General features: G+C 33.6%; 1 protein-coding gene across 2 annotated transcripts in view; it reads left to right on the top strand.

The window, feature by feature from the left end:
• The window catches only part of tow (target of wingless), a 62330-nt gene that overhangs the window by 35680 nt on the left and 10062 nt on the right, over positions 1-16588 (top strand). For both annotated transcript variants that reach the window (XM_013311854.1, XM_013311855.1), the window contains exon 2: positions 3167-3479. In XM_013311854.1, coding sequence (XP_013167308.1) covers positions 3398-3479 — 82 coding nt within the window. In that variant the 5' untranslated portion in view covers positions 3167-3397. The remainder of the gene's footprint in view (positions 1-3166; positions 3480-16588) is intronic.

The following is a 16588-nucleotide window of genomic DNA, read 5'->3' as shown; positions in this document are numbered from 1 at the left end:
ATAACAAGTTTTAATTCAAACGAGAGTTAACAATAACAATACCAGTATTGTAATAAAAAGTTACGAGTAACGTGACAGTAACTACGTTTGAATAACGCGCCACCTGTTGGCCGGCGCCGAAACTTTATTTTCACCTTAGATTTATTGTTTGTACGTTATGGGTTTTGTAAAATGCGAAATGGTAAATATTTCGCGTCAGTAAACACGATCTGTCTTACTATATCTATTCTTTAACATTAATTTTGTGTTATAAGTATGAAAACTAGTTTTTTGTTCAAACGAAAGATGAACGAAGGATGAATGAGTGGAATTAGAACTTTTCATTTTCCATGATCCTTTCATTCTCTCGTCTCTTTTCCTATTCTTTTTCCATATCCGTAAGGATTTACAAATAAAATTCTGAATAGCTTTGCTATGTCCGTTCATCATAAAATTTATTCAAAATTATTTTAGTATTGAAAAGGAATGTCTCCGACGTCTACTTTTTTCTTTTAAAATTAAAAAGAATCACTGGCACATTACCACTTACTTATACAATAAAATATAAATAAACTTTATTATATAATAAACATTGTAAAGCTGAACTCGTAAAATCACGCAGACGCGTCTGCGTTTAGTCAGCGATCAAACGCGCGTTTACGGTAACTATGCTCCAGCTGTCATTATAACGATTGCGTGGAAACGCGCCGGAATGTGGCGGAAGCGACGCTTTGTCCTATAAATAGATCGATCTATTGTGTACAATCACAAAACTACTACTCACTTAAAAATTCTCGGGTCAGAGATCACTTCCACCAAAAAAAAATTGAGTCGAAGTTGCGATGATTATAATCATTTTACCTTGAGTTTCTGAGACCAAAATATATGTATTGAACATATCGTCATCTCTGTCATAGATAACACAGACAGAACAATATGTTTTCAACGGAGATTTTGGGCTCAGAAATCCACGGTTAGTCATTTATTGTTACTGCCACATTGAAAGTCATTTGATGGTTACTTAACTATACTGTTAGTATAGATTTTTCACACTTAATCTATACTAAGGATAGCCTTTATTTATCAATATAGCCTATTAGCCAATTCTATACAGAACCTGTATAAAATATTACTCTAGTTATAAAAACTGTATTTTATTTATTTATTATTTCCGCCACGGTGAAGTCTTAATGTGCATTAAAACCTAACAATACGTTTATGACACCTTTTAGAGTCGGAAAATTTTATATTCATCTTTTCCTAGGACCATTTTACTACCGTATGCGAAGATATGGAATGAGTATAGGAAGCCGGATATAATCGATTCCATTTTAAAATTCAAAAGTTTTCCCTTGAAGATAATCTAAGTTTATTGTTAATATTAGATTTTGATTGATTTTTCAATAAATATGAACGCCTCTCAGGCTGATTACTTCAAAATAAATATGTTATACTAGCTGTCGCCCGCGACTCCGTCCGCGTGGATATATAAAAACTTAATTAGTGTAGCCTATGTATTCTTTCAGACTATGTTCTATACGTATGCCAATTTAAATGGAGATCCGTTCAGCCGCTCTAGAGATATCTTCAAACACCCATCACATCCATCTAAACATTCGCATTTATAATATTAGTAAGTTAAATAGAAAGCAGCTCTTCAAGGCATAAATTCGAAAAAAAAAATTGAAAAAATGAATATTGTCCTGTATCCGTCTCCTGGCCCTAAGTTACCTCCTCACCAATTTTCAGCCATATCGGTAAACCCGTTCTTGAGTTATAAATAGTGTAACTAACACGACTTTCTTTTATATTTATAGATTAACATAGTAACTAAGCATTGGTTTCTGAGACCAAAATCTGTATAAAACATATCGTCCTTTGTAATTATCTTTGACAAAACAGAAAAAACCATGTTTTCAACGCGTATCTTGCTCTCAGAAACTCAAGTATTAGTCATATATTCAAGTACTTACATTAGTAAAATAAACTTAAGTGTCTAGTTGTAAGCAAACTGTTGTCAGCTTGTGTAAACAGCCTTATTTAATATGAATTCAAACAGTGTCAGACTCTGTCAATATTCAGTAAGGCTGTATACAGACGGAGTAATCTGTGACCCAATTGCCAGTTGAAGCTTAACCTCTGCGTAACGGCATTCAAATTACCAAAGCCCAGGTTTAGTTGCTATTAAATTGTAATTGAACGTAGTTTGAAACACGGTGTTCCAATACAATTGAAAACACATTTCTATTAAAATGCTTAGTTTTAAGAGATATTTCATTATGTTTTCTACTAGCTGACCCGGCAAACTTCGTACTGCCTTAAATATGTGCCAGAAATGCTGCTGCTGCAGTGGTGTTTTTCGAGTTTTTCCGGCAATAATCCGATTTTTTCTCACCTTTCAAACCTTTCCTAGACCTTGACGAACATTTCAAGACCAAGAAAAGATAAATCCGTTCAGCCGTTCTCGAGTTTTAGCGAGACAAACAAACAGCAATTGATTTTTATAAATTTTACTAGCGGACCCGACAGACGTTGTCCTGTCTATTAAAATAAAAAAAATAAAGTTAAAATTCGAATATTATTTAAAATTTGACACTGCGATGGTAGCTCCGTCTGTCGGATCCAATGTAAAACATTCCAAAATCAACAACTACTAATAAATTAAAAATTAATTAAAAAAACATTGTCCAGCGGACAAAATTGTGAATCTAAACCATTCCCAGATCCCCTTGAACACACACAAAAGATTTCATCAAAATCGGTCCATTCGTTTGAGAGAAGTTCAGTGACATACACACTGACAGAAGAATTATATATATGAAGATATTATAGTATGACTATTATTATCTATAAGTGTTCAACGTTCATTTGGTAATATATTCAGGATCTATATTTGAAACATTTTAAATTTTGAAACCACGAAGAGCGCTTGCGTTTTGAATAACGTATTAGCAACATATTATACGTTTGTAGTCCCGTAATGCAAAATGGTTCGAATTTATCCTTTGATCTTTGAACTGATAATAATATTATTCTAACTGGTCTTTGTAAGACATAAAACAGCTTTGCTTTATCCAAATATTAAACGTTTAAAAGCAGATAAGTTTTTTTATACACGTGTTCGAAAATATCTTACGTAATCAATCCAAACTTTATAATATTAAATTATGTTTTTATATTGTTTCAGGATAAATATGGCAGATCAATTGCATCGATCAACGAAATTAGTTAAAAGATGCCACATTATGAACAAGAACAAATGGAAGTGTCCCTTCCAAACATACTTTCTAGATTAAAATATTATTAAAAAGTATTAGGGAAATTATCAAGATGTCGTAAATAAAGTTAACTATCGAACTTTTAAACGAAAACATTTAAGTGTAGTTGGAATAATGATGGAGTAGAGGTCGCTGCTGTGATGGGGTGTGGTCAGAGCAAAATTAATCTTTACCCCAGGCGTAATAAGAATGGCGGGAAAGGAAATAGTGCCAAAAAATCGGGTAAGTAGCATTGATTCTTTATTCAATTAATAGTAGGTTTCTGAAATCAAAATATCTTTATAAAAAATAACGTTATCCCTGTCATTATCTTTGACAAAACAGCGATAACAATGTTTTAAAGGGGGTATTTGGTCTCAGAAACTCACGATAACTCGTACAATAATGATACTATTGTATATTTTAAAACTGCATTTTAAAGCAGTCGTTGGGTTAACAGTTGAGGTTCGCCTTACACTTATGTACAGTCAGCGTCATATAGATCGTAACAGACAAGATATGCAAATATATAGGTACATCAAAAGTAATCAATTATATCGGTACAACAAAAGTCCTCAAAATAATAGATACATTCACCCTGCTCAAATACATCGGTACATACACAGCGTCAAATATATGAGTACATGCAAGATGCTCATAAATATCGTCGCAGCCACAGCGTCATAAGTAACGAAGCAGTCAAGGTGCGCAAAAATATCGGTACATTTGACAAAATTGAACTCTATCTCTATATACTTGTGATACAATTTGGAATAAACTACTTCTGTTACATTCATTTGACACTTTGCATCAAACCATTTTTCAAAATTTACTAAAAGTGTTCGACGCGGATGACAGATATTAGGTAGATAAAACCAACATCAAATTTAAGTTTGTCATCATATATGCTAGTTTGGTCTCGTGGCCTTACCGTTCGCCGCCGTTGGTACGTAAGGTCGGCGGTTCAAATCCCAAGCCACTATTTTTTTTTTGATATTTAAACTTTTTAATTTTAATATCGAAGCACATGTAATTAAACTCTATCGCCGTAGTTATTAGGTACTTTTTGATATTGCCTTGGACTAATGAGTTTGACCGTTAAAGTACTTTTCTATTTCAAACAAAAATGAAGGAGATAAAGCGATGCTATTGGCATGTAATTTGTTTATGTTTTTTCATGTTTGTTAAACTTGTACCGATAAAAATAACACTTTTACTTTTACCTTTTACTGATACTGATTATATTTAAGAAACAAAGAAAAAAAACTGAATGTCTGAACTGAACTGAACTACATCAAATTTTTGGTCGATTGCAATAAGCATTCCAGTGTGCGTGGGCGCGCACACATATGTAGATAACACTTGTACGTATAGTTTCCGCGCGTACCATTCTTAAAACCCGCAAAGGCAATCCACGCTCCGCCCACTCACTTCACCCGCGATGGTCTGACCTAATTGTTGTTAACTTTATTTAAATTTCTTTCTACCCGACAGCGAAAATTATAAAAAAATTTGTCGAGCAAAATTTTACGTTACCAAATTTTTACTGCTTATGAAAAAATAACCCCGTGATTGATAAAATGAAAAAAGTAGCCTGAGATTCGAACCGGTAAACTTACATATTACGGCAAACATACTAGAATACTGCGCCAAACTAGTATTATATATATTGTGACAAGGCAAAATTTGATATTAGTTAATACGTATCTGTCATATTCGGCGTGACAACTTTTATATTTAAGCGTTATGACAGGAGAAGAAAAATATTGGGTTGCCCAGTAAGTTCGTGCCGCTTTATAAGGAAAATTGAAACCCTGTTCTCTTAAATTTTTGGAAATGTTTTTAAATTATATTGGTACGACTCTATACCTAAAACGTCTTTTATTATTGGATAAAATTTTAAAAATTAGTTTTTATCTCAACCAATGAAATGAAATTATTCACAATATAGAAATTTTTGTGACGTTTGATAATGGTGGAAATCCGAAAATGAATCCACTTCAGCTACAGTCTATTGTAAGCTTTATATCGAAAATCAGAACGAACTTTCCGGACAACCTATAATGTTAATACAAAGTGTCAAATGAATGTAACAGAAGTAGTTTATTCCAAATTGTATCACAAGTATATTGAGATAGAGTTCAATTTTGTCAAATGTACCGATATTTTTGCGCACCTTGACTTCTTCGTTACTTATGACGCTGTGGCTGCTACGATATTTATGAGCATCTTGCATGTACTCATATATTTGACGCTGTGTATGTACCGATGTATTTGAGCAGGGTGAATGTATCTATTATTTTGAGGACTTTTGTTGTACCGATATAATTGATTACTTTTGGTGTACCTATATATTTGCATATCTTGTCTGTGACGATCTATATGACGCTGACTGTACATCATTTTGCATTCGCTAGTAAAAATGTTTGCAGTCGTACGCCGACTGTTCGAAGGCGCTGCGCCGACTTGAAACTGTCCGTGTATTTCAACCTTAAGGGCTTATCGATTTCCTTAATAGTTTGGCATTTACCAATGAAAAAGATAAAAGATCTTTTCAGGTAATACAATCAGATTAAGAATGAATATAAAAACGTAACAAATCTAGATTTTATTATACAGTTTTAATAATTCAATCTCGGTTTTCCTTTTAACCTTTTGAGTTGATCCGCAAGATAAGTATGACACCAGATATGTGACGTCATATATACAGATGGCCCGCTTTCTTATTCCACCCTCGTACCCGCCCACCTTATTACCATTCCTATGGAACAATTCTTGGAATTAGGAAAAACGTTCCGTATAAAGAGATAGGTTAACATTGAATTTGCTTGGTTATTTAACCGTGCGTTTCCATTGATATAACACCTGGATAAAAGCATATCTTACTTCTTATTAATATTACAAATGCGAATGTTTGTATAGATGGATGTTTGTTTGAAGGTATCTCCAGAACGGCTGCATGTATCTCGCAGTTTGGCATAGATGTAGAACATAGTCTAAAAGAACAAATAGGCTACTTATTATGTTTTTTTTTTAATTCCCCGCGCAATTACTCGAGGGCGACATCTAGTTGATGATAAGAATAACAGATTTTTTCGTTAAAAAATAAGATAAGCATTTTTTGTATCAAATTTAATTTTTATTTACTTTAAAATTTATTTCTCTTTGAACACAAAACGTTTGGGGTCATAATAATATCAACAATTAGTTACTACAAATTATATTACTACTTCCTTAACATAGCGGTTGTTTTTTTATTCCAGAACACAAATTGTTAATATTTAACATCACCCACCTTAATTTCCCCTCTGAATACTCACGGGTTCACGGAAATAAGCTCGTTTGAAATACTCATAAATGCACGAGCCTTTGAATTTACTCTATACATCGTTCTAATTCCATTTGCGAGCTACATTAGTAATTTCACATTTCTCAAACTGTAATTCAATAAAATTATAATCGCTCTTTTGTTTTATATGAATTTATAAAGTTACAATTACGGTTTGAAGGTATCTAAGGAAGAACTGCATGGATCTCGTTGAAATTTGACATAGATGTAGAACATAATCTGGAAGAAAACAGACTCCTATTTTTTTTTTATTTCCGCGTAGATGTAGTCACGGGTGACAGCTAGTAAAACTACGATCTAATGACACCTAGATAGTAATAACGATTACGTTTTACCATCACATAATATTTTACTTGAAGGTCCTAAAGGCGTATATCGTTTGCGAAAAGGCCGTGAAATCGTTGTAGAAAGTGCGTCATTGCTTGCCAGGGAACAAAGGTAAGGTCCTTAAATTACGTTCCTACTACGACCAGGGAATATTAACTAGATGATATTTCTCAATGTTTTTATCACACCGTTGTATTTATGTAGATTTTTTATCAACGTAATAATATTATTTTTGTAGAAATATTAAGTGAAATTGTATTATTTTACAGTTTTTAACAGTGGTAGAGTCCGGTTTAACACCTTCGTACGAATTGGCCCGGTTCGCCCGGTGAAATCCCACGACTACACAGAAGACAGGCGTGAAGTGGAAGCTATTCCGCGTTTCGTCTGATGAGTGTGCGTCCCGGGGGCCTAATTAAGTCCTCTTTCCCTTCCCACCTTTTGTCTTATAAGGAAAGGATGGGAAGTGGACTTTCCGGATGAGAGGATGCATGGAAAGGGAATATATGTTCTTTCTGTGCATCCTCTCCTCCGTCGATTAAAGGTAGGCAGCGCGTATGCAATCGCATAAGTCTGTGGGCAACGGTCACTTCGCTATATCAGCGATTTCAGGTGGCCGCTCGCTCGTTTGCCACCTTATAATATAAAAAAATATATATTATACCGACCTAAAGTGATAATGAGATGAAGGAATAACGAAACGGAGAAGATAGTCTCTTAATAGGCAATATTCTAGATTTTGAAATCCAATCTAATTTTTTGTAATTAAAAAAAAACAATTGTTTGTGCGTCTCTTCAATGTACTAAAGTAGTTAGTACCAAAATATTGATTTGAATATTATTCTTAATCCAAAATAAATTCTAGTCAAACTTAATGCAAGAAAGTCGAATTATCTTTGTCTATAATATTTTCTATTTCCTCGTCTAAGTCTTATAACAATGATAAATATTCTATCTTAAGATTATGTCGAAATAAGATAAACTTAGCGTATCCGTAACAGTTTACTTTGACAATAAAAAACTGCGACACATTAAGAACACATGTGCCTGACTTGGTATATTGTTTTAAATCGAGGGCGTAATATCTTAACATTTTTCGCTACATTGAACGATTTTACACAATACTACATATTCGTGGGTGAATTTTGAAACATGTTTTGACAATTCTAAGGACATTTAATAAATAAACTAGCTATCGCCCGCGACTGCGTCAATGCGAATTTAAAAGAACCTTAGTAAAAAGACTATGTGTTCTTCCAGACTATGTTCTACATCTGTGCCAAATATCATCAAGATCAGTTGAGCCGTGTCGGAGATACCTTTAAACAAACATCCATCCATCCATTACAGAATTACTATGAATGTTGGTCGTAATTATTGTACGTTACTTTTAAGAACAATACTGACATTTTACGTTGAGTATTATTAGGATCATCAATATTTATTTAAACCATAATTTTTAAATTGAAAACAATCACAAAGAAACACGCTTTCATTTAAAAATTGAAACTACCACTCACAAAGAACTGTTATTTTTAAGTATAAAAAAGTTTAGTTTAAAAATAAGCAACTGCAACAATTTTAATTGAGCGCCCCATCGCAGCCGCCGTCGTAAACGTTTATAAAGCCCCGACAACTTTCCACTTTGTAGGTAAAACTGTTGTGGAAAAAAACACGAAAATTGCCGTTTTCATCGTCCTGTTCATTCTTCAAAGTTGTGTTAAATAAAGGATAATAAAAGTAAACAAAATGAAATCTTTTTCCATACTTTATTAGCGATAGTGCAAGCAGTTATATGTAAACTGAAAAACTTACTTTCAATATATCTCAATTAACTGTCGCATCTACTTTACTTTTAGACATTATTAGAATCCTTTGGCGCGAATGGCGCGCTTTCGTTACAATGTCAAGTGTCAGAATGAATAGTGAGGGGACATAAACGTCGACATTCTAGTAAGGCTAGTGTTGAACCAGTATACCGACACTGTGTCGGATTTTCTACCTAACACTACATACATCCTCTTAATACAGTCATACTTCTTACTAATAATATAAATGAGAATGTGTAAATGGATGGATGTTTGTTAAAAGGTATCTACAGAACGTCTCAACGTATCCTGATGAAATTTGGCATAGATTTAGAACATAGTCTGGAAGAACAAATAACTTACTAAGTTTTTTTTTAATTTCGCGCGGACAGAGTCGCGGGCAACAGCTATTCATCCATATATACTTTGTTCTTCTAATTTTAAAGGCAATAACAATCAGGCAACTAATATACCAAAGTTATTAGAACTACATGATGCAAATACGTCTTTGACAGTGTATCGTATCCTGCCAGTACAAAGCAGACGGAATGAAAACAAAAGGACAACGTAAACTTCTAGTCTCCAAACTTGTAAAAGGGAAACTTTCTACACATTCAATGTTTATTGTACAGTACATATAAAACATGTAAAAGACGCTGTGTGCATATAAAATATACGCAAAATTAAATCATGAATTAGTAATATACTAAATTTAATAATAATAACTATTTTTATATTTATCAAAAATGTTTCAGTCTTTTGTGAGATAAAGAGTTTATACAAATATTTTATTAAAAAAAACCAGTTGTCGCCCGCGACTCTGTCAGCGCGGAATTAAAAAACTTAATAGGCTATGTGTTCTTTCAGACTATGTTATACATCTGTGTCTTCAAGACCCGTTAAGACGTTTCTGAGATACATTCAAACTATTAAACCATCTATACATTCGCATTTATAATATAAGTTTGATGAACAGTCTAAAAGGTTGGGTGTTATATTCATTTATAACTTCTGGTTTCAATTAGCAGCGCAACTAAATTCTTTACGTGCGTCTCCAAAATATAAATATTATTAATATAATCCAAATGTAAACATTTTCATCGCAATGCAGGTAAAACAGAGAGGCGATAATCAGAAAAGTAATCAACAAACACGATCCGACGACATATCGGATTAGCGGAATTCCCTCCATGTTTTAAATATACAAGTAATAAATAAAATAAAGCAAATACACATACGATATATGTTTACACAGTTATATGTTACAGTAAAACGTGCAAATATTTACTAACATCTTATGCTATCGCCCGCCACTCCATTTTTAAATCAAAAACGTATTTTCTACATCTGTGCAAAATTTCATCAAGATCCGTTCAACCGTTCTGGAGATACCTTCAAACAAACATCGATCCATCTAAACATTCGCATTTATAATATTAGTAAGATATAAAATTTTCGTGTCACTATGTTAGTTACCTCATGTTAGATTGATGTCCTTTGAAAAGACACGATCGATTTTTATGAAATTTTATATAGACCCACGTGCACGGAGGCGAGGGCGAAAGCTAGTTTATTTATAAAGGTCTAATTCGACGCCTTATAGATAAGGAATATTTGAAGTTAAATATTTTGCAAGCAAAAATAACTTGACATATCCTACGATTTTGTTCAAAGTTTTCTAAGTTACAATATAACTTATCTGTACTATTAAATTAACATAGCATTAATCTTTAAAATACTAAAACAAAAGAAATAACTAATACCTACACACAGATAGTAGCCAAAGAAATTTTAAGACACCCTTTTATTACTACCGAGACTCCTTTAAGTCTTTGAAATAGGAAGATTGCTTTCAAATTCTGACGTTAAAGCGGGGATTCCCCCGAGAGGATGAGAGTAGGCGTGTGCTACCACTCTGAATATACCAACAGGCCGCTGCGTAAATCTCAATTAAAGTGACATGGTAATTTAATGAAGGTATGATCCATTAACAATGTCTAATAGAGTTTAAATAGATGTTGAATGAACTTTCCTTTCAAAAACATTCGAAAACTTACTAATATTATAAATGCGAATGTTTAGATAGATGGATGTATGAATGTTTGTTTGAAGGTATATCCAGAATGTAGCCGGAGCATAGTCTGGATCAACACATAAGCTACTTATTAAGTTTTTAATTCTGCATGGAGGGAGTCGCGGTCGATAGCTAGTTTATAATATATATTTAAGCAACTATGCGCTTTAGTTCCAGTTTGGTAAATAGATCACTAGATTTACTAAAGGAAAATAATTTAACTTAGATTCAATAGTTAATCAGATTACCAAAACAGTCTTATATTTTTTTATTATAATGTTGGTATTGATTAACTAAAGAGGACAAAGCATAAAATACAACCTTTGTAGATATAAAGTCAAGAAAATTTTACCTATTTTAATGCAAAGTAATATAACCCTCATACGAAATGCACCGGGACACAGGTGCTCGGAATCTCTTTCAAAATTTTTATATACATTGTTAATAATAGGGCGTATAGTAGGGCTGTCAACTTGCAGTAAACATAGATTCTAAACATGGGTTATTAACAACGTTATTCGTAATACACCACGTGTTTTTACCCAAAGATGTGATTTATAATGTCATTCTCGTTGCCAATATCCCAGCTTTCGTGTCAAACCCGACGAGGCAACCCTAGTCAGAAGCGCAATATAAAGCGGATTCAACTCATGAATATTGCCTCGTATGTCCCTTTCAAAATCACAATGTCATAAACTTTCTCAACGTCATTCAACTATAAATCTGCTTATGGTTGATATTCAGAAGTTCTGACGCTTTGTTAGTACTTAGCGTTGATAGAATATGTACTTATTCCCATATTTCAAGAATACATGGCATCAACTCCTAAGGAACTTAGTTTAAGAAGTGGTTTCAAGATTTGTACTTCTAATTCCTGACTTATTTTGGCTACTGCCCACTTTGAGAATAAATATTTTTTTAGCGCCCCCATATTTTCACATATTTATAAACCACTATAACTTCAAATTAAATTAATTAATTATTGTGATCTATTCATGTATATTAACGGAGAATTGTAAACGAAACTTTTACTATAACCCGTAACTTGAGACCTGCAGCGCCCACAAGGGGGCGTTATCGCCCAGGTTGGGAAAGACTGGGTTAGATGAAGATAAGTGGAATGATTATAACCTTATAAGCGGTACATTACGCGCTTTGGAAATGCGCAAAGTGGAGATAAACTACCACTTAACTGTCTCATAAACACCTGAACAAATCTGGACAAAATTGAAGAAATAAATTATACTCTGGAACAGCACATAGGCTTACTTTGTTTCTCAATTGCACACACATTCTAACAGTGGTAGAACCCGCTTTAACACCTTCGCACGAATTGTCCCGGCTCACCCGGTGAAATTAATACCACGACCACACAGAAGACAGGCGTCAAGCGGAAGCAATTCCGCGTACAGTCTGATTAGTGTGCGTCCCAGAGGCCTAATTTAGTCCTCTTTCCCTTCCTACCCTTTTCCTTATAAGGAAAGGATGGGAAGTGGAAGTGGACTTTCCGGATGATAGGATGCATGGGTAGGGGAAATATTTTCTTTCTGTGCATCCTCTCCTCCGTTGATTAAAGGTAGGCAACGCATATGCAATTGCGTATGTCTATGGGCAACGGTCACTTCGCTATTTCAGCTATTTCAGGTGGCCGCTCGCTTGTTTGCCACCTTATGATATAAAAAAAAAACATAAAGTAGCGTGGGATAACAAATTTTTCAATGGTCAATTATTGTAGGTCTACCTTTTTAGTATTAGTATTTTTGTGTCTCGCCGCACATCAAACACAGAGTAAGCTCTTGTCACGACGTAGAGTGCTTTTGTAACGACTAGTGCGCTCCCGGCTTCGCTTTCTTGCACCATTGTCTGTCGTATATCTGAAAACTCTACTTATTTACTTTATTTTTAAGCTAACACTCTTTTTTTCTCAATTTGTTGTTTATTTATATCTGTTCAAATAAATAAAATAATGATGAAAAATATGATACAGTACACTAGCAAAAACTAATTCTAAATAACCTAAATTATCGAATATATGTTTACTGTGGGTTTTCACTGTGATAAAACTTGTTTAAAACCAGACTGTCATCTCATATGTTCTCTTGGACAAACCAGAGACAGCTAATAAGTTTTAATACAAGCATTATAACAGTGGAATTTCACGACACATCGTTATACATCTTACTAATATTATAAATGCGAATGATTGGTTGTATGGATGAATATTTGTTAGAAGATATCTGCAGAATGACTGTAAGGATCTTGCTCAAATTGCATTGCATTTATGTAGAACATAGTCTGGAAGAACACATAAGCTACTAATTAAATATTTAAATCTGCGCGGATGGAGTCGCGGGCGACAGCTAGTCTTATTATCGCATCGTTGTCAAGAATTTTCGTTTAAATATGGAACGTATGTGAAAAGCCGTTATTTGTGATTGACACAGAATAATAGAACATTCCAATGATAATATAATGCGTTTTCTTTTTGATCACATCTTGGAATATGATTACCTTATTTCATGTCAAACGAATAGAAATCTTCATTAAACACATAAATACTTATTTAAATCCTATCCTACACATATTTCGTCGCTTTTAATAAATCCTTTTTGTCTAAATCTCGTCTATAGAAATGACCGTGAAATTGTTCCGCAAATGTCGCGATTGTTCTTCGGACAAAAGGAAGGACTTCAAAATATGACCTTATCTGACAATGCCAGTAATTTACTTCCAGAAGCTTTCTTTGACCTTTTTGTGTGCCGTTTACGTCTATATTATTCACTCTTAACGAGAAATATATCAAGCCATTTAATAAGGAAAATACAACACATATAACGATGTCAAAGTTAACCTGAGTTTGATAGAGGAGGAGATATTCTGACTGAGATATTCTGATCATTATTTCTCGTCTGTTAAGCCGGTCAAGTCAGCCCAATACTGTATACTATGTTGCCGCTCTACCACTGTTAAGTTTTATATACTAAAAAAGTATTAATTACCTTAACAATATCTTGAACGATATAAAATTAAAGTCACAAATTCAATATTACAATCATTAAATGCCAAATTAAAACATTAAATTTATATCTAAATTATATTACAAATGCGAATGTTTGGATGGATGGATGAATGTTTATTTGAAGGTATATCCAAAACGACTGCATCGATCTCGCTGTTATTTAGCATAGATATAGAACCTAGTCTGGAAGAACACATAGGCTAATTAATTCCTCACGAAGAGAATCGCGGGCGACACCTAGTTTGTCATATTTTATTACTCTATAACGATTTAATACGTCTGCATCTATAACAAAATCGTAGCAACCGGTTATACAAAATAAAAACCGTATCGATAACATAAAGCACATTAATTTAAATGCATTTTATAAGTTTTATAGCAAGGAGCAAGGGTCAACGGAACCATAACAATATGCGCGTCTCTCGATGTCGCCTGTTTTTCACACGAAGGTAGAACGATAAACAGAACAGTATTACAACTACACTTATGTTAAAATATAAATAAATACCATCGACAAATTAAATCTTCTTTATTTTCATTGTTAATTCACTTTATCACTATAAATTACATTGCAATTAATATCGTTGTTACACATTTACGTTTTCTTCTTTTTAACATTCCCGCTTTTAACACGTTTTGTTTCCTTTTATGAAATGTAGCGATTCTTTCAGCCAGTACGGTTTAGACAATAAAAACTCTTTAATAATTATCATTTTTCAACTCTTACAAAATGAATAACTATTTAATATAAAAGTGCCTTTACAAAAAAATCATGAATAAAAATATATTCCTATTTTAATCAGCGCCATCTATTGTATTACTACAAACCAACGTATGTACGTTTGAACAATAACAGTACTACAATGTCTAGTGCTCTGTGTCATTGTTCTGCCCACGTGTAAACGCAGCATTCCATCGGTGTCATCTCCTATGCATTATTTCAATTATATTTGTATTGCGGCTTAAATAATAAAAATTTACGATAGCCCATACTGGTTGACAGCGACTAGGGAGGAGTGGCGGTGCCTGGTAAAGCGGGTCACTGATACTTGATGACCACGACCAGTCTGACAAGACTGTAACGACGAAGAAGAAGAATACTGGTTGATTCGACGCATCACATTACAAGACAATCAATATAACAATAAAACTCTCAAAATAACAGACTTTTTAATGTTTTAATAGGAATTTGAATAAATTACAATAATTAAAAAACCTAAAATAAAGTTTAACGAAGATATACAAAATCTATCCAAAGTACTTTCATAACTTTACTAGCTGTCGCCGGCGGCTCATTAAAAATTAATAAACAATATTAGTAGCCTATGTGTTCTTCCAGACTATGCTCTATATATATGCCAAATTTCATCTCGATCCATTCAGCCGATATGGAGATACATTCAAACAAACATCCATCCATCTAAACACATTATCAATGCGAATATAATGTTTAGTAAGAAGTATGTTAAATTCCACTTTTATATATTGTCTAAAATTCTAAAATTGTTTTTAAAAAACGAAGTGTTAAAAGTGACATTATTTAAGAATATTCAACGCATACTTAGAGTAAATAAAAAAGGAACATTTGGCGGGACCAGGTGTTCCATTATACAAGGTAAGATGGCTGCCCTCTTGATAGGCACGCACGCAGCGTCCCCTACTTAATTTGATGGCAAACCGAAAAGAACATAACAACTTTTATTTTACACGTGAATAACAAATACGTTGATAGTATATTACTAAGATATTTTAATGTACGTATCAGGTTCAGGTTTTCGATTAACAAGCAAACAGACTTTGTTTCTTACCAAAATTATTATTACATGTCAATGAGAAATTATTGAAACTATCGTGAGACATTATACTAAACTGATATAAAAACGGCTAAACACTCACGTATGTTCGTCCGGTGTCCGGAGTGTTTAGCCGTTTTTATATCAATTTATGTCAATGAGAAATTGTAACAGCTTAACTTCGCGTAATATTTATTAAGGCTTTTCATAAATATAATTATGTTTGTAACCCCATTTCATTTATTAAATATATCAAAAGTAGAAATCATAAATACATAGGATTAAGGCTGCGGGCACGAGCGACGAGCGGGGCGGTGTGACAAGCGGGGCAATGTTATCAAAAGTTTGGCACAATAGAGCGAAGCTCACAGAACAAGCGGAACGGAGTACTTTTGTTTACGTCGCAAACTGGGCATTTTCTCGGCTTTCAAAGACATATTCGTCTGATATTTTTGAATATGTTTTTTTTGCTTGAATTAGTTTATACGATTAAATGTCTGTAAGACAAATATGTCCAGGAAAGGCGAGAAATTGCCCAGTGTACTTCGCCCCGCTGCGCCGTTCGACGCCTTGCTCGTCGCTAATTACGTGACCGCGGCCTAAGAAATCCTAAGCCCTTTACCATTCATTCAAAGAGTTTCATTAAGGAGAGCTTAACAAATCAAGGCATGTGTCGACGTATTTCATTCAATACCAGTCAACGACTCAATACGGTCGGGTGAGGCTCAATAAAACAGGGTACATACCGACACGGTTTAATATAAAGAGAGCGAAATATTTCTTTAGATTATTGATTTTTACAATTCAATAGAAGATATTACGTGATAGTATGCTATAAATCTTGAAGTAATAGTTGTAATCTGTGTTATTTCAAAGAATTACTACAGTTTTCGTTTTTACGCAAGTGGCCATCTAAATTCGCCCAAATGGCTAAGCGACCGCTGTCCATAGACATTCGCAATTGTACATGTTTGGAATGTTT

The sequence above is a fragment of the Papilio xuthus genome, unplaced genomic scaffold, assembly GCF_000836235.2.
Source record: "Papilio xuthus unplaced genomic scaffold, Pxut_1.1 DF827680.1, whole genome shotgun sequence".
Classification (NCBI taxonomy): domain Eukaryota; kingdom Metazoa; phylum Arthropoda; class Insecta; order Lepidoptera; family Papilionidae; genus Papilio; species Papilio xuthus.
This window is presented reverse-complemented; position numbering and strand designations above follow the sequence as displayed.